The following is an 18,482-nucleotide window of genomic DNA, read 5'->3' as shown; positions in this document are numbered from 1 at the left end:
AAACTAATAACAACCCCTTAAAGGGTTAGTGAAACAAAAATGACAAAGGCAATTTATCAAATTAAATTAAAATAATGTTCCCAGAACTGATGATGCTTCAGCCAGATAAACAACTTATAGTCATTTAGTAGCACAGAGTTGCTGAAAACGCATCAGGACAGCTTGCAAGAAATTACCAAATTGTAGGGGGGCAACAACAATTTATATTGCATGAGATGAGAGCGCTGATTGGTAGGCAAGTGGACTCTGATTGGTGGAGGCGTTGCCATGGAGAATGCAGCATGGAGCAATCAGCTGCCCAACTTTGTTCAAATTCAAACCGGGCAGGTTGGCTCTGAGTGAACATGGCATTGCCCTGGGGAATGAACCAGGGAATGACTGTTCCCTAGATTTTTGTTTAGATGAAAAAGGTGCAAAGTGTAGGCATGTTTCTTCTGTCTGCAAAGGTCAGGGACCTGTGTGTGAATACATGTGGCTTTTAGCTTCTACATGAGCCATACTGTGAGCTCGACTGACAATCTTAAATTGGTTCTCAGTGTAATTCTTAGCACAATCAGGGTTGTTTAGTAGGTATTGTCCAATCGCAGAATCACATCTGATGTTGTCCCCGGTTCATTCTCTGGTTCATCAGAAGCTTAGACAGCATGTCTCTTTTTTCAACAATAACCAGCTAATAAACAAATTAACAAGTTAACAGCCCCTTAAAGAAGCACTGTAACAAAAATCAAAACTTTAAATGAAGCTTATTTAAATTAAAATAATATTTTGGGGGGAGATGATGCACTCCTGCCCCTGTGACACCCACCAGTTGTGAGTGTCTCTTTATACTCTTTTGAGTATCAATTAGAACAAATGGACAAATAATTAAATCATCAACCCCTGAAAGGAAACTTATCAAAGTTAAATTAAAATATTGTTTGGGGGCTGATGATTCACTCCAGCCCCTCCCATACCTGCAGGTTGCAGAAGGCCATGAGCGTATGGGAGGGGCTGGAGTGAATCATCATTACATGCTCCCCCTCCAGGGACAGCCGGGCACAGACATAACCACAGAAGAGAGAGGCAGACAGTTGGGTTGAACAACCCTCTCGACCGCTTGCTACCTGGACCTGTTTATAGCCACCTTGGCCAGGCCCAGGAGCAGGCTAACAAGCAAGCCCCCCAACCTGCTTGCCCCCCTCTGCACTGGGTGTCCAAAGGTCAGGAGCATTGGGAAGCACAAGCAAAATGTGAGGCGCAGCCCCTGCAGGTGGTGGAAAAGGGGCTACAATTTCAGACAACCTACGTAAACGTGGAACATGGACTCCTCAAGGCTGCAGAAAATACAGGTGGCTTGGGAGTGTTTTTTTATTCATTCATGGGATGTGAGCTTCGCTGGCTGGGCCAGCATTTATTGCCCATCCCTAGTTGCCCTTGAGAAGGTGGTGGTGAGCTGCCTCCTTCGGGGTGTAGATATACCCATGGTGAGGGAGGGAATTCCAGGACTTTGACCCAGTGACATGGAAGGAACGGCGATGTATTTCCAAGTCAGGATGGTGAGTGGCTTGGAGGGGAACTTCCAGGTGGTGGTGTTCCCATGTATCTGCTGCCCTTGTCCTTTTAAATGATAGTGGTTGTGGGTTTGGAAGGTGCTGTTTAAGGAGCCTTGGTGAATTCCTGCAGTGCATCTTGTAGATGGTACACACTGCTGCTACTGTGCATTGATGGTGGAGGGAGTGAATGCTTAAGGTGGTGGATGGGGTGCCAATCAAACGGGCTGCTTTGTCCTGGAGAGTGTCGAGCTGCACTCATCCAGGCACGTGGACCGTATTCCATCACGCTCCTGACTTGTGCCTTGTAGATGGTGGACAGGCTTTGGGGAGTCAGGAGGTGAGTTACTCACTGCAGAATTCCTAGCCCCTGACCTGCTCCTTTAGCCACAGTCTGTGAACCATCTTAATTCTCTGTTGCGTGGGACTGCTGCAGCAACACCCCCCCCCCATGCCAAATCCTCGATGGTAATGGGGAGGATTCCCATGTAGAGCGCCTCCCACTGGGGCCTTTGCCACTGCCAGAGGCAGGACAGAATGCCACAACATACCGGATGGCCGACGAGGGCAAGTGTGTCTTTATACTTTTGAGTAACCAAAAAATATTAAACTAGTTAACAAATTAACTAATAAACAAGTGAACAGCCCCTTAAAGGGGTGCTGTAACAAAAACACAAGATTTTTACAGGAAACTTAGAAAATTAAATTAAAATGTCAATTCCAGAACTAAGATTCACTCCCACCCCTGGGGTGCCTCACAAGGCCTCAAGCATAACAGTGGACACAGCTTGTCCCCTGCCCAGTGGACACGGCTTTCCCCCTGCCCAGTGGACATGGCTTTCCCCCTGCCCAGTGGACACGGCTTGCCCCCTGCCCAGTGGACACGGCTTGCCCCCTGCCCAGTGGACACGGCTTTCCCCCTGCCCAGTCGACACGGCTTTCCCCCTGCCCAGTGGACACAGCTTGCCCCCTGCCCAGTGGACAAGCCTTGCCCCCTGCCCAGTGGACACGGCATGCTCCCTGTCCAGGGTCACCCGGGCACAAACGTAGCCACAGAAGAGAGGCAGACAGTCAGGTCTAATTACCCCCTCCACAGGCCACTGCCTGGACCTGTTAATGGCCCCCTTGGCCAATACTCAAGAAGCAGACCCACAAGGAAGTCCTCCAGTCCACCACAACCCCCTCTCCCCCCACTGGGTGGGTCTGTCCCTTTATATGTGCACAAGTAATTATCCGAGTGCCCCCAACCTACATACACTTAACATTAATTTATACAATTAATAATTAACACTCTCATCTGAGCCCAAAGGTTGTGGGTTCAAGTCCCACTCCAGAGACTTGAGCACAAGATCCCAGTTGATGCTCACAGTGCAGTACTGAGGGAGTGCTGCACTGTTGGTGGTGGGTTCCTTTAAATGACACATTAAACTGGCTGAAGTAAAAGATCCCACGGCACTATTTTGAAGAGGAGCAGAGGAGTTCTGGCCAACATTTAACCCTAACAAACAGCAGAAAAACAGATTGTTCAACTCATTGCTATTTGTGGGATCTTGTGCATAAATCAGCTGTTGCATTTCCTACATGACAACAATGACTACGCTTCAAAAGTATTTAATTGACTATAAATCAATTTGGGATGCCCTGAGTGGTGAAAGCACAAGAGAAATACAAATCTTCCTTTCTTTCAATTGTAACCTATCTACCACTGTATTAAAGCCTTAAAATAAGGCACCTTATTTAAGACAGAGATGAGGAGAAATTTTTTCATTCGAAGGATCCAGAGATTTTGGCACTCTCTTCCCCAGAGAGCGGAGAAGGCAGGGTCATTGAATGTTTTTAAGGCAGAGGTAAATAGATTCTTCACTAACAAGGGAGTCAAAGGTTATTGGGGGTGAGTAGGAAAATGGAGCTGAGGTCACAATCAGATCAGCCGCGCTCTTTTTGAATGACAGGGCAGGCTCGAGGGGCCGAATGGCCTACTCCTGCTCCTAATTCGTATGCTCGGATGTAACCTGGGAATTGCCTGTGTGACAGCTCAGTGCCAAAGCACGTGTACCCAGCTTCAGTTTAAAGCAATGATGAAGTTAAGCCCACTGGGAGCTGGTGTTGGTAATAACTTGGGCAAAATGGAGCCAAAATTCAGGATAAAGTTCCGACTTAAAATTAAAAATAAATCTGCATTTATCCTATATATGAAAAGAAAATTGGCAGTTTGCAATAGTTTCAAGAAAAGTTTAGATAAGATTAAGTTTGAAAAGTGCAGCCTCTCTGCTCTAACTGTTTACAATGTAACAAAACCCCATGATAGAATTTTTCATTCCCAGAAATCCAGTTTTCTGCGGTTAGTAGATCAAAGTCATGCAGTTAGGTTCCAGCCTGTAATCACTCTCAAGTGTCCTGTGTATTCTGTGTATAAACAAAGTAAGCCCTTCAGTCAGATTCCAGCCAGTTACTCTCATTTAAAGAAAGAAAGATTTGCATTCATATAGCATCTTTACAGCCCCAGGACATTCCAAAGCATTTTACAGCCAACAAAGTCCAGCCACCGTTGTGATGTAGGAAACGCGGTAGCCAATTTACACAGCAAGATCCCACAAACAGTAATGTCACAATGACCAAACCTGTTATTTTTTGGTCGTTTGGTCCATTTGGACAGCAGTTGAACTCAGCAACAACCCTGTCAAAATCAATTTAAAATGTGATGCTTCACAGGAGCATTATCCAGTGAAATTTGACATCAAGCCACAAAAGAGGATATTAGGGCCGATGATGTAGGTTTTAAAGAATATTTTAATGGAGGGGAGAGAGGTAAAGAGGTGGAGAGGTTTAGGGAGGGAATTCCAGAGGTAGAGGCAGCTGAAGACATGGTTGCTTTGTCAATGTGTTGCTTAACCAGGAGCTAATGTAGGTCATTAGAGGGAAGAACTCGCATGCTCTTTTTCAAAATGGTGCTGTGGGATCTCTTATTTACCTGGAGAACAAAAGCGACTACATTTGTAAAGTTAGTTTTTAAGTGCTTTGAGGCACCCTGTGGATGTGAAAGGCACTATATAATTAAATAACCTCCTCATATTGAAATCCCTAGTCTAGGTACTAGCCTGTTCCTCACTCCCAGAGTTACAACTGAAATTGAACCATTATTGGACACATAAACTTGTTAGAACCCCTTCTATTAGGTTGCAACCTGAAATTGCTTTCAGATATTTCTGTTAGTACTTTAATAATCTGAATTCCTAGATTGGATTGCTGTACTGCAGTTACCACAAGATACCAATTATTTTCTATTTTCTGCAAAAAAGTTGCAGTACATTAAAATCAAAACATATAATTAAGATATGTTTGAATTTTTTAAATTACAGATATACCTTTAATGAGCTACAATGCATCCAGGTTAGACTGAAATTGAAAGAGGAGCTTTAATGCTGAGATGTCAGAGTCTGGCAGGTTGGCATAGGATCAGGAATTCATCTCTGTACGTTAAACTGTAATCTCATTCTCCCTGCATTCAGCCCAGCATTCCAGTATCCCAAGTCTGCATTTATATATTCTTTCAAAAACAATATATTGTGGTTTATGCAACCTATCCTCTGGCATCTTTTTACTAAAAATCCTGTTACAACCACTCATGTTTTATGCATGCTTCATTGAACTGGATAATTCTCAGTTAGAAAAGCAGACTGCTGGTTATTGAAATGTAAACTGAACTGTTTTTATTCATTCACGGGATGTGGGCGTTGCCAACTCTAGTTGCTCTTGAGAAGGTGGCGATGAGCTGCCTTCTTTAACCGCTGCAGTCCATGTGGCGTAGATACACCCACAGTGCTGTTAGGGAGGGTGTTCCAGGATTTAGACCCAGCGACAGTGAAGGAACGGCGATATATTTCCAAGTCAGGATGCTTGTGAAGCTTGGAGGGGAATTTGCAGGTGGTGGTGTTCCCATGTATCTGCTGCCCTTGTCCTTCTAGGTAGTAAAGGTCATGGGTTTGGAAGGTGCTGTTGACGGAGCCTTGGTGAGTTTCTGCAGTGCATCTTGTAGATGGTACACACTGCTGCCACTGTGCGTCGGTGGTGAAGGGAGTGAATGTTTAAGATGCTTTGTCCTGGATGATGTCAAGCATTTGAGTGTTGTTGGAGCTGCACTCATCCAGGCAAATGGGGAGTATTCCATCACATTCCTGACTTGTGCCATGTAAATGATGAACAGGCTTTGCGGAGTCAGGAGGTGAGTTACCCACTGCAGAATTCCCAGCCTCTGACCTGCTCCCAGCATGTGTTTGGAAGCAAGTCTGAAACTGTTGTCAGCACCTTGGCAGGTTATAAATGGAAAATGTCTGTGAGTAAAGCTGTTTCTCACTGCCATCCTAACAGGGTGTTGACAGGTACAATTAGCAAATGGATTTGAATTGTCCCTATTACTTGGAGTGCAGTTGATAGTTATGGGTTTGAACTACGTTCAGTTTTTCACTGTAAGCACTGTAATGTTGTAATGACCTTTCACCCATCTAACCTACCCTTCCAAACCTTTCATCAATTCCCTGACCCTGTCTGGAATGAATAGCCCCATATCCCCTTTTCCAATCGGGAATATTCCAGGTATTAACCATTTCGCAATACTACCAGCCTTTACAAAGATATTGCCTAAATGTCCTAGATTCCTGAACTGCCCTTAATTCAATGTCTCTCAGTCAACAAAAGTTACAGCAAAAGTCATAGAATCTTACAGCGCAGAAGGAGGCCATTTGGCCCATCACACCAGCTCTTTGAAATTTGTCCTGCGCCCTTGCTCTTTACCCATAACCTTGCAAATGATTCCCCCTTCCAACTATTTACGCAATTCCCTTTTGAAAGTTACTGTTCAATCTGCTTCCAGACTTCAGCCCATGATTCCCTCCACATGTATCTACACCACATGGGCTGTAGCGGTTCAAGAAGGCAGCTCACCACCACCTTCTCAAGGGCAATTAAGGATGGGCAGTAAATGCTGGCCTAGCCAGAGATACCCACATCCCATGAACAAGTAAAACAGTGAGTTTCAGAAGGCCCAGGTGTTTTGAATGAGTATTTCCTCAGCCTGCGTGCGTATAGCTTTGGTACTACTTTCGGAGCCGACTCACTGTGCTTTTTCTTGTTTTTGTGGGACTCGTGCTCTTACGCTTCAGCTTTGGGATACAACATGATGGGACCGGCAATGACTGTGAGCCCATTGGGAAAAGACCTTTCATCATGTCTCCACAGCTCCTGTACGACACCAGCCCTCTAACCTGGTCTCTCTGCAGCAGGGAATACATCACCCGCTTTCTTGAGTAAGTGCCTCTCTCTTTGGGTCGTGAATTGTGTTGGGTAATGGGTGAAGGATCTGTTCAATTGGGGACTGAGAACTTCAGGAAATGGCTTGGTGATTTGCTGCAAACTCCCAGAGTTAGTTGAAGCTGTGTCTTCATATGCCCTTGTGCATTCTGCAATTGCCCAATACTCATGAGGTAACCCTCATGCAGTGTATTCTAGAGGGAACGTTGAGAGATCAGCTTTTAGCCCTCCCAAATGTCCTGTTGAACACATCAAGGTGGCCTCAGCTCGGATCGCCAGCCAGTAATGAGCTGGCTGATCCCTGTCGAGGGGTTGTTGGAGTGTGGGGGAACTAAATTGCTACAATTAATGGCCATCTCATTTGTGGAAACTCATTTAGGTTTGCTGCTCCTGATCCTTTGGCTGGAGGCTGTATGGGCACAGGGGGAAATCAGGCTCAGCTGTGAGGCCCATCATAGTTGGATAGCCTGCTGGCAATCGAGTCTCAGCTTGCATGAAAGGAACGGCGCTTGGTTAGGTACAGGAGAGTGAGTGGCCCATGTGATCTTCTGCATCCAGGAAACACCAGCGACTTCAGTAGAGATGAGATGAAAATTGGACACAGGTCTTTTCCCTTTTGAAACTCAAGAATGAAAGGTTGATTTGGGTTTGATCTCTTCTTGACCCCCTCCAGTTATCACTAAAGCTGCTCTTGCTCCTTCTAGCTTTATTGACACGCGTTTTTTGACTTTATCTGATTGTCCTTTCCAGCCGTGGATGGGGTCTCTGTCTGGACGATCCACCCAGCAAGGAAGCCATTGAGCTGCCCTCAGTGGCACCGGGAGTGTTGTATGATGTCAATCACCAGTGCCGGCTGCAGTATGGAGCCCACTCTGTGTTCTGCGACAACATGGATGTAAGAAGGCAGTCCTTGCATTTCCACGAATCGGAATCCGAACGTATCTTCGGGATTAGGTAGTTAGTGTCAGTCAAAGGAACACAGAGCCCTCTGTGGCTCGGAACCCCATATAAAAGATAAGGAAAGTCTTGCATTTAAATTCCAAAGTATTTCTTTTGAAGTGTAGTCACTGTTGCAATACAGCAGAAGGTCTTCTGTTTTTGTGTTGTTGGTTGAGGGATATCTATTGGACAGGACACCAGGGTTAACTCCCTTGCTATTCTTCAAAATAATGCCATGGAACCTTTTGCATCTGCATGAGGGGGCATTCGGGGCCTCGGCTTAACGTCTCATCGAAAATACAGCACCTCTGGCAGTTCAGCACTCCCTCAGTACTGCACTACAGTGTCAATCGAGATTTTATGCCTTTTTTTGCCATCCCAGCTCCATTTGGTCCCGTTTTGGAATCCCAAAATCCGGCCCAAAGTCTCTGGCAAGGACGGTTGGGTGGGGGCTGGGAGGGAATGGGGATGCACAGTGGGGGAGATAAGCTTGGGTTGAGTGATGCCATAAATACCTGGAGTAGCTTCTGTCAACACTCCCTTGCCTTCTCAACAGAGAAGTTTGAGTTTTTACTAGATTCTCAACGAATGACCTTGAATCGTGAGTTACTGCTTTGAGTGTAATAATTCCCTGTCTCTCCCTGACAGAGCGTATGCAATACATTATGGTGCACTGTCGGAAACACTTGTCACTCCAAGCTGGATGCTGCTGTAGATGGTACCAAATGTGGAGAGAACAAGGTAATGTTTGCAACTAAGTTACCTTTAGGTCTCTTGTTGATTAGCACTTTTCAGCCCACTGTCTGGCTATGCTTAATGTTGCTCTCAAGTTGATTGGGCAAAAGCATGGGCAAAAAATTTCAATGACACTTTCATCATCTTCCCATGTACACTGAGCCCCAACTACACAGCCCGCAGCTGTTGATGCTGAAAACAACATGGTACTGGCCACCAGTGCTCCTGCTCCCTTGTGACTGTGTCTGTGCATGCACATTGCACTGGCTCTGGACTGCACATGGGCAGCAGCACAGCATAGGCTTATTCTATTCAATCTTCCCCCAGAGCACAGCTTTCCCATCCCAGGAATCGACCAAGAGCATTCACTGCACCCCCTCCAGATATGTATATCCTCCCATAGGCAAGGAGATGAAGAGCTCCAGACGTGCTGTCACCAAAGTCCTGTATAATTGCTGCAAGTCTCCCTTACTCTTATATTCCAACCTTCTTGTAATAAAGTTTAGCATGCCATTTGCCTTTCTAATTGCTTGCTATACCTGCTTGTTAACTTTGTTAGTTGAAACTTAGTTTGAAGTTGAGCTGCTGTGATGAAGTGTATATTCAGTCCTGTTATTTTAAGGGACTGAGCCCATGGGAAGTACATGGCGGCACAAGCTTGGCTTCCAGTATGGCAGTACTGGTGACACAGTTAAGCAAACAAACAATAACCAGAACAGCAGAAAAAGGGAGCCTCCCACTTTTGTGCCACCTTCTGGTGTTTCACAGATACATCCCAAAAATATTTCACTGAAAGTAAATTACATCGACATTCATTCATTGTTGCTGGGCAGGGATGCAAACATCAGGAACAGAACAAAAGTGCCCATTATCCTGGACTGAGTAGCATAAAATGGTCAACAACATCCTGAGGCAGTGTAACGGTGCTGGCAGGAGAGATAAAGATGTCACACTAGATAACACAGATTGATTTTGTGGATTGTGGCAAAAGTTCAATAGGGTAAAAATTACAATGTTTGATAAATCATGGCCTGGGTATCTGCAATTTTACAATATGCGTTCCCAGTGCCTCCAAGGGTTTGTACAGCAGAATTGTTTTCTCTAAAGTTGGGTCAGAGTACGCAAGTTTAATTCTGTAGCTCTGCTCTCCTCCAATTCTACCTCTTGTGCAGCCCTGATTTTAGTTGCTCCACCACTTGGGGTCATGCCTTTAGCTACCTGGGCCCTAAGTACTGAATCCCCTCACTAAAAGTCTACGCCTTTTCACCTTTCTCCCCTCCTTTAAGGTGCTCCCTAAAACCTGCCTCTTTGGCCACCTGTCCTAATATCTCCATAATGTGTCTTGGTGTCAAAGTCTATTGGATGATGTTCTTATGTTGCACCTTGCGATGTTTTACTATGATAAAGGTGCTATATAAATGCAAGTTGTTGTTGTACCTGAACTGGGAGTCTGTGCTTCTAGCAATGGGGACAACATTACATTTCTAGTTCTAACAATTCCTACTTTGATGGCCCCAGAAAAGGAAATTTATTATCTGGCAATAACCCCCAACATCCTCTTCCAGTGGTGCTTCGATGGAGATTGCATACCCACAGACCAGCGCCCCGAGAGTACAAATGGAAACTGGGGAGCCTGGGGTTCTTGGTCTTCATGTAGTCGAACCTGCAGTGCAGGAATACAGAGCGCAGAGAGACACTGCAACAATCCAACGTAAGCTTTTACGATTTCTCTTAGATGTATTGTGTCATGTTCTCAATCACTGAGACAGATTGGAGGCATTCAGACCCTGGAGGGAGGGAAGACAAGAATTATCTCCTTGGCATCCGATGACTAAGCTGTGAGGGAAAATTGGAGGGCAGCTCAGACCTTTCAGCTCTAAAAGAGGCAACTAAGTGCTGTTCTTTGAGAAGTAGTTTGGATGGGAAGTGGAATTGGAAAGGTAGATGTGAAGCATTACTTCAACAATAAGAATAGGGCTAGGGAACAAATAAAAGACAGCTATAGGGCTGATGTTAGGATGTTCTTTACACAAAGAATAATCAAGACTTGGATTGAGTGCAGCGCTGGAATCATTTAAGGAGCAATAACAAGAGGACTGTAGGTTCTATGTAGAACCTGAAAGGACACACAGCTCTTGCTGGCATTGATCACATGTCCTTATGAATATGAATCTGTGAACTGAATCAACAGCCTGTTCTGAAGTATCTTCTGTGGCTCAGTTGGTAGCGCTTGATTGATTAGATTGTGGGTTCAAGCCCCACTTCAGAGACTTGGGTGTGTAATGTGGGCTCAGTGCCGTGCTGTCAGAGATGCTGTTTTTTAGATGAGACAATTAGACTTCAGGTCTTGCTGCCTTCTCAAGTGAATATAAGCAATGTTATGGCATTACTGGAAGGTGTTAATCCTTTAACCAGCAAAAATAAAAATAAATTATCTGACCATTATCACATTGATGTTTGTGGGAGTTTGCTGTGCTCAAATGGGCTGTTGGGTTTCTTACATAACAACAGTGACTACACTTCAAAAATACTTTATTGGCTGTAAAGCGTTTGGGATCTCTCATCTTTAGGATGTGGAAGGTGCTATAGAAATGCTAGTTCTTTTACCTTTGTTACTTCTCAGTTTACTCAAAGAGTAGAGGAATTTTCATTGACAGAGGGCAGTAACCAGAGACCCAGATATAAGGTAATTGGCATAAAAATAGCAGAAGTGAAACGAGGAGATTTTTTTACCCAGCGTATTGTTATGATCTGGAAGATGCTGCCTGAAAGGAAAGAAGCAAATTCAGTAGTAACTTTCAAAAGAAAATTGGATAAATACTTGAAGGTTGGGCAATGGGAGGAAGACCAGGTGGAGTGGCACTAATTGGACAGCTCTTTCAAAGAGCTGGCAGAGGCATAATGGACCGAATGACCTCCAATTTTATTGTAAGACTCTATGGACCATATTTAATGTGCTCCTGCTGGGCATGTTTTGGGGTGGGGGGGGCACGTGTAATATGGCAGATGCCTGGCCCTCACTTCCCACTCATTCCTGAGATCACCCCTCCCCATAATATGAGGGACAGGTGGACACCAATATTGGCAGCCCGCCCACCATATAAGTAACAAATGGTCAATTAGACATGTTATAAAATGTTTGGTGTGGGCAGCCCGATTTGTTTTTTTGACAAAGTTCCTTAAAGGGCACAAAGGAAGGGGAGGTTTGATCTTCGGGGGCTGCCCTTTGCTGATTTGGGGTGTGGCCCCCCCCTTCCTTCTTAACCACCCGCAGCCCACCCCCTCACCAACCGCTTCCCCCCACCACCTCCAGCCTCCCTCACCCCTCCCTGGACTACCTGAAGCCTCTCTGCCTGGTACCCTGGACTTACCTTCTCCGGGGATCCATGTCAACTTTGCTTCTGGATGGCGGGGGGGTTTTGGGGGGGCTTGGGGGTGGGGGTGGGGGGTGTGTTTTGGGGAGGGAGCCATCCAGTTCCCCCATATTATTCAGCCCTATGATTCCATGAACACTTCTCCCCCTAATTTTCTGTTTGACCAGTGCTTTTGTCTAGACTGAAGTTTGATTAAATGGGCTGCGAGTTCAAGATTGGCTGTTTTTCTCTGGAGTTTATAAAATGACTGATCCAAACATCATCCTTGCCCAACCATAATGCTTAATGGATAATTAATCATGCATTTAACAGAATCCAACAGTGTTGTTGCCTTGTCATCTAAGAATCACTGGATGTGGTGTTCCCCTTCGTTTCTATTGCTCATAAAATATAAGCAGTTTACTTACTTACCAGTTTGTTTGACAGTAAGATTCCATTTATATTCTCATCAGAGTCTCATGTTAGCAAAGTCAGCTGCTGTGTCTCTGTAGAATGGCATTTGTCTATCTGACACTGTTGTGGTTTCTAACATAACAGAAGGAAAGCAAATAAGTGTTTTTTTCCAGTCAGGATAATTCCGGTAAGCTTAAAAAATAATTGGGGAGTTGGCACTGGAGGATGCATTACGAGGCTGTGATATGCTCAAGAGGGTTATGAGTGTCATGACTCTCCTGCTCAAGAGGCATTAGTAACGAGTCTCAGTGATAATGGCCAACCATTCACATGTCCTCACCTGATACTCTTTCCATTTACTATCTTGTTTACTTCTGTAAGCCCATCTCTAAGCTGCTTCTAGTCTTGTCTGTAAGGCTTGGTACTCTCCATGCAATTCCCAACAAGTACTTTCAATGACACTTTCATCATCATCACATGTACACTGAGCCCAATTTCTCCTACACATCTTCCATTCTTACTGTAAAGTGGAACTCTGGAGATCAGTATCATTGGATTGAATTGCCATCTCTATCTGTCTATGTGTCATTACTTTGCAAGGCATTACTTTCCTAACTTTATTCCATCAGAATCCCGTTATTAATGTACTTATTAGGGAGATGGTGGCGTAGTGATAAAGTTGATGGACTAGTAATCCAGAAATGCAGGTTAATGCCCTGGGGATATGGGTTCAAATCCCACCATGGCAGCTGGTGAGTTTGAATTCAGTTAATAAATCTGACATATAAATCTAGTCTCAGTAATGGTGACCATGAAACTAGCATTGACTGTTGTAAAAATTCATCTGGTTCACTAATGTCTGTTAGAGAAGGAAATCTGCCATCCTTACCTGGTCAGGCCTACATGTGACTCCAGACCCACAGCAACGCAGTTGACTCTCAACTCCCTCCTGAAATAAACTGGGATGGATAATAAATGCTGGCCTTGCCAGTTATGCCCATATCCCAAACAAACTTGAATTCATCCTTAATATTGCCAACATATTGGGTTAAATATTGTTAGAGTTCATGCATCTCCAGTAGGATTAGCATAGATATATTACCAGTGGCCTGTCATAACTCAGAAAAATTGAGATTGTGTGAAAACAGAAGAAAAACTATATTTCAGAAACATCTCAAGTGTACAATGAATCACCTTGAGGGCTAATACCTGTACTAGAATGGGTAAATGTGACACAGCAAGATCCCACAAACAGTAATGGCTAATTGATCTGTTGTTAGTTGTTTTAGTTGGAGGAGGAATCTTTCCAGTGCACTGGGGGCACTTTCTGCTTTTCCTCAAGATTGCTACTCAACCCTTAACAACGCACAAAACCATTGAAATAAGTAGACGTGTCCTCAGTTTAATGTCTCATCCAAAGGACGGCACTCCTGGCCATGCAGCATTTTCGGGGAATCAAACCTTCGAATGGATCCTCACCACGGCCTTCAGAGAGTGCTACTAATTGAGCCAATCTGACAATAAATGGATGCATTAGGGTTAAGCACTTATGTCCTAGTCATTAATAGTAAAACGCTAAAATTAAACACAGATGGAAACATTTGGGTGGTCAATAAAATATACCGGAAAAGATGATGATGTAGCATGATACAATCCTACAAGAACGTTATTTATGTATCTTGGCAGTGTGCAGTATGATGTCTGAAGGTAATGGTTATGTTAGAGAATGTGATTGAACTCCTGCCCTAGCCGTCTGCCCTGTTTAGTATAAATCCTCTCAACGTCCCTAATAATAAGAGATTTAACTCTACCAAACGTCTAAGCTACAGGCCTGTCAACCCAAAATGTGCCTTCAGTAAATGAGCGTGCAGTCACTGCATGTCCCTTTCCCCCTTCCAAGAGAAAAGATCCTTGCAGGTTCTGCATTTGTTGTACAGTGGAACTCACCATCATGGTCATCAGTCTGCCAGGCATCATGATTTGTGTGTCCTTGGGTGACTCAGAAAGCTAACCCTGGAGCCACAGGTTTTGGGCGGAGAGGATTAGCGTTGCCCTGAGGCTGGAGGAGGTTCTTCAGTCAGGGTTCTGCCTTCCTGCTTTTGTCACTTCTCCGCAGTGAGTTTATCCGGTCAGTTTCCAACGGTGTTGCGGCTTGTTGGATGAGGTGCCACCACATGGCAACAGTTTGTGGCAGGTTCCTCCCATGCAGCGATGTTAATTTGTTCCTTTTCAATGAGGCCTTCAGAGTGTTCTTAAAATATCGTCTCCGCCCTGCTTGTGATCGGGTGCCATTCTTAGGTTGTGAAAAGAGGCATTGCTTCGAAATATGATTATTTGGAATGTGGATTCAGTGTCCAGACTGGACACAATGGAACTCCCTACAAACAAGATAGTGGGAGCATCTTCACCACATGGACAGTTCAAGAGGAAGGCTCACCATCCTCTTCTCAAGGGTATCTAGGGATGGACACTAAAATTCCAGCTTTGCCAATGATGCCCACATCCCAAGAGCAAATACAAAAAGTGCTTCTCCATTATCTTCATAGTAATTCACCAGAGGATTTCCCTTGTGTGAGATACCTCTCATTCCACTGCTTTTCATATTTAGATTTCACCTCTTTGAGGAAAAATAATAGCTTGTTTTTTAAAAATTTGTATTAGTCAATCTTTTGTGTGGCATTGTTGAGTCAGGTTTAAATGTAGTGTTCAGGTGAATTGCATACACAGAGTTACATAGAAATGTTTTTGGTGATATTTAACCTCCACAGCGGCAGGGATCCTAACCCCCATCCACCTACACTGTTCCCATTGATTAATCCAAAGGGGAATTCAGGAGAAACTTCTTTACCCAGAGAGTGTTGAGAATGTGGACCTCGCTACCGCAGGGAGTGGTCGAGGCGAATAGCTTAGATATATTTAAGGGGAAGCTGGATAAATGCACGAGAGAGAAAGGAATAGAAGGATCGGCTGATGACGTGAGATCTGGGTGGGAGGGTGGGTGTGGGGAAGACACCCGTGTGGAACATCATTCTGGCATAGACCATATGAAGCAAATGGCTTGTTTCTGTGCTGTCAAGTCGATATACCCTAATCTAAATGTTGAAATGGTCTCTGCTTCAGTCACCAACTCTGATATTTAGTTTTACACCATCTATATAAAAGCTTTTCCCAGTGCTCTCTGTTCTAAATCTCTTGCATTTAACTTCTTTGTCCTCTGGTTCTTGAACTTTCAACCACAGAAATGGCCTGTTCCTATTTATGACCGCCTTTCCCTTCATACTATTTGACGCTTCAATCAGACCATCCCATAGTCTCCTCCTTTCTAAAAAAAAGGATCAGCATTAATGGGCGAGGGATATCTTTATCAGAGCACCAATCTAATTTAACTGCCATTTTGAAGATGCACATTCTTATTTTTGTATATTTGTTATAAATTCCTATCTCACTATTTAAAATGGAAACTGCCTGTGTAAACACATAACGTTGCATTTATATCCTTTCACCAGCCTCCACTGGCAAGAGACTGTCTTTCAAGCTGAAGGGAAGTTTACATAAATAGTTTCCATTCTAAATGTGAGCACTGGAAGTTTTATCGTTAAGACTTAATAGGAAGTACATATATTCCAGAATTTTCTGGAGTGGGATACCTCACAGCATTTCCCTTTAGTTAGGTTTGTTGTGCATGTTGAGCTTTGACATTTTTAGTCCACTAAAGTTGCTGGATCGTGAGCTGATAATAGCGTCATGAGAGCAACAGTACATCAGTACCTCGGTGCACAATGGGACATTCAGTCTATCGCCTTAATTAATGAGTTTTAAGGATTGAGAAAAAAGTAGAGGAAGGACTGAGAAGAAGGACAAATTTAATGTCAAATCAGGTACCAAAAGAGAAATAGAGAGAGTAAGAGGAAAAATTGGATTAAGAGGCAGAAAGGAAAAGTTTTTTGAAACTTTTTTTTAAAACCAGAAAATTCAAAACCTTAAGGAATGAGACTCCACACTTGTAACTGCTCACTTTCTGGGTGAGAGAGGTTGATTAGCAGTCATTAACATGTATCATGTTGTTAAAATGGGTACTTACACTCTTAATTACAGGACTTGCCTTTCTGTGGCATATTTAATTAGCAATTTATGTGGAAATGCAGCAACTTTATGAAACTCACAGGGAGGTTAAGTGTGAGATACCACTCTTGTGAGGCAAATGGCAGAGCAGCGCAATTTGCAGTGATTTGTGATTCATGGTATTGCTTCCTTGCTACAAGGTGCTGGCCAATTTTCACAATAATTATGGAAACCGTCATTCAAATGCTCTTATTTTTTCAGCAAAATCTGGGCAAATATTTTTAACATACTAATAGATTGTACTGCCTCCTTCCTGTCTTTACTGAGCCTTACAAAACGTGGGCACTAGATGCCAATTCCCACCAAGTACTTGATGGAGCTCATGGTGGATGTTGTAGGCAGGCTCTGAAATTGCTGGGACATTAACAGTTTGTGGGAGACGTAAGATAGGAGAAAGGACTTTTTACCCCATGGCCGCAATGGTGGGTTTTCATGCCATATCGTCCCAAACCCGCCTCATTAATAATGCATTCCCAGGAAACACGCTGTTTCGCTGGCAGGTAGGCTCTCATCCGCTCACCACATCGTCACCTCGCCGCTTCCTCAGGCCAGATGCCATATTTAAAGTGCACACCTCTCAGTGTTTCCAGCCCAGGACTGCTGCACAGAAGACATGGCCCCGAAAGGCAAGACCGCAGCCTCACAATTCAGTGTCGCATCCCTGGGATGCCTCCTGGATACCATTGGAGCCCACCATGATGTCCTGTACTCCCGCTCTGGCCACAGGAGGCCGATCAGTGTCACCACTCCAGTTTGGGAGACGGTGGCAGAGGAGGACAGTGCCAATGATGCATGCAAGAGGTTGGCCATCCAGTGCAGAAAGAGAGTAAATGATCTCATCCATGCTGCCAGGATAAGGCAACCATCTCACCACTCTAAGCTCACGCACTCACAAGCTGATCACACATTCACTGGCATCTCACTCACTGGCAGCTCAAGGCACATCACCGCTCACTCTCTCACACACACACCCAAATCTCCATTTGGCCTCATCTCCTCTGGAGACTGCCTCCTCAGCCCTCACCCTCTTGAGGCCAGTTGCACAGCCAAACATGTGCCCTCACACAGACCCTGGGATACTCCCTTCCCTAGTAATGCCCTAGCCCTGCAGCCTCTTCCCTTGACTGAGGCCACTTCTGCCCCTTCCCCAAGTAAGACCTTGCCCTGCAGCCATTGAAAAGCCAGCCCTGCCTTACGTTTGGTCTCGTAAGTAGAGACCTGCTGTGAGCTCCCTTAAAACTGAGCTGGTGCTGCCTGTGAAGCCTGGAGCTGATGACCTCAAGTGTGGCCCAAAGCAAGGTAGGCAAACAAACCTCAAAGCCCCGAGCGGAGTGCAGCTCACCAGGTGCACATTGCTTATGTACCGTTGTGAAACCACGCCAATGTGCTCAGATGATCCAGTGAGTGGAGATGATTCCAGCGAGCTGGGTTTATAACGATATGCAGATGTAATGAAGTTCCCAACATGCGGCAGCGGGAAACAAAGCCAGCCATTGACGGGCGGAGCAGACAATTGAAAGGCACTTTCATGACGTCGTGAAACTGGTTTTTGGCCTTCCCACCATATTGTCCGCTCATACCCACCATGATGCCAACAGGCATGGAAAATTCCACCCTTTGTCTATTTAGAAACTGATTTCTTTCTGCTACATTTTAATCATATTCAGGCATCTTTCTTGAGCACAGTTACAGTGGTGAGGCACACTTAATGATGCAATCTATTTTCAATGCAATCTGCTCATTTTATAACTCAAATGTTGAGTTAAAATTAGAAAGCTCTTTGCAAATCTTGGCTAGTATGATCAAGTTAAAAGCATTGACACTTTTAACAGAACAAAATCCAATACACAGAATACTTCCCCTTTCCAGAAGCTTGAATTGTACTTGAATTAAATAGACTAAAAAGTACAGAAACAGGCCATTCAGCCCATCTAGTCTGTGCTGGTATTTCTTCTCCATATGAGACTCCACCAACCCCCCTGCCTAGACCCACCCTTACACCATGGGCAGAATCTTCTGTTTAGCGAGTGGGGGGTGGGGCCTGCTCGCCGACGCGTGAAATGATGCGGGGTGATGTCGGGCG

The 18,482-nt window shown here is 44.6% G+C and overlaps 1 protein-coding gene across 1 annotated transcript in view; it reads left to right on the top strand.

Annotated features, from left to right (window-relative positions):
- The window catches only part of LOC121270043 (A disintegrin and metalloproteinase with thrombospondin motifs 7), a 168,518-nt gene that overhangs the window by 51,496 nt on the left and 98,540 nt on the right, over window positions 1-18,482 (top strand). Inside the window, exons 8-11 of the mRNA XM_041175365.1 lie at window positions 6,689-6,832; window positions 7,587-7,731; window positions 8,424-8,516; window positions 10,076-10,221. Of these exons, the coding sequence (XP_041031299.1) occupies window positions 6,689-6,832; window positions 7,587-7,731; window positions 8,424-8,516; window positions 10,076-10,221 (528 nt within the window). The remainder of the gene's footprint in view (window positions 1-6,688; window positions 6,833-7,586; window positions 7,732-8,423; window positions 8,517-10,075; window positions 10,222-18,482) is intronic.

Source organism: Carcharodon carcharias, chromosome 26, assembly GCF_017639515.1.
Source record: "Carcharodon carcharias isolate sCarCar2 chromosome 26, sCarCar2.pri, whole genome shotgun sequence".
NCBI lineage: Eukaryota > Metazoa > Chordata > Chondrichthyes > Lamniformes > Lamnidae > Carcharodon > Carcharodon carcharias.
The sequence above is the reverse complement of the archived record's forward strand: the minus strand, read 5'-3'. Positions and strand labels throughout refer to the sequence as shown.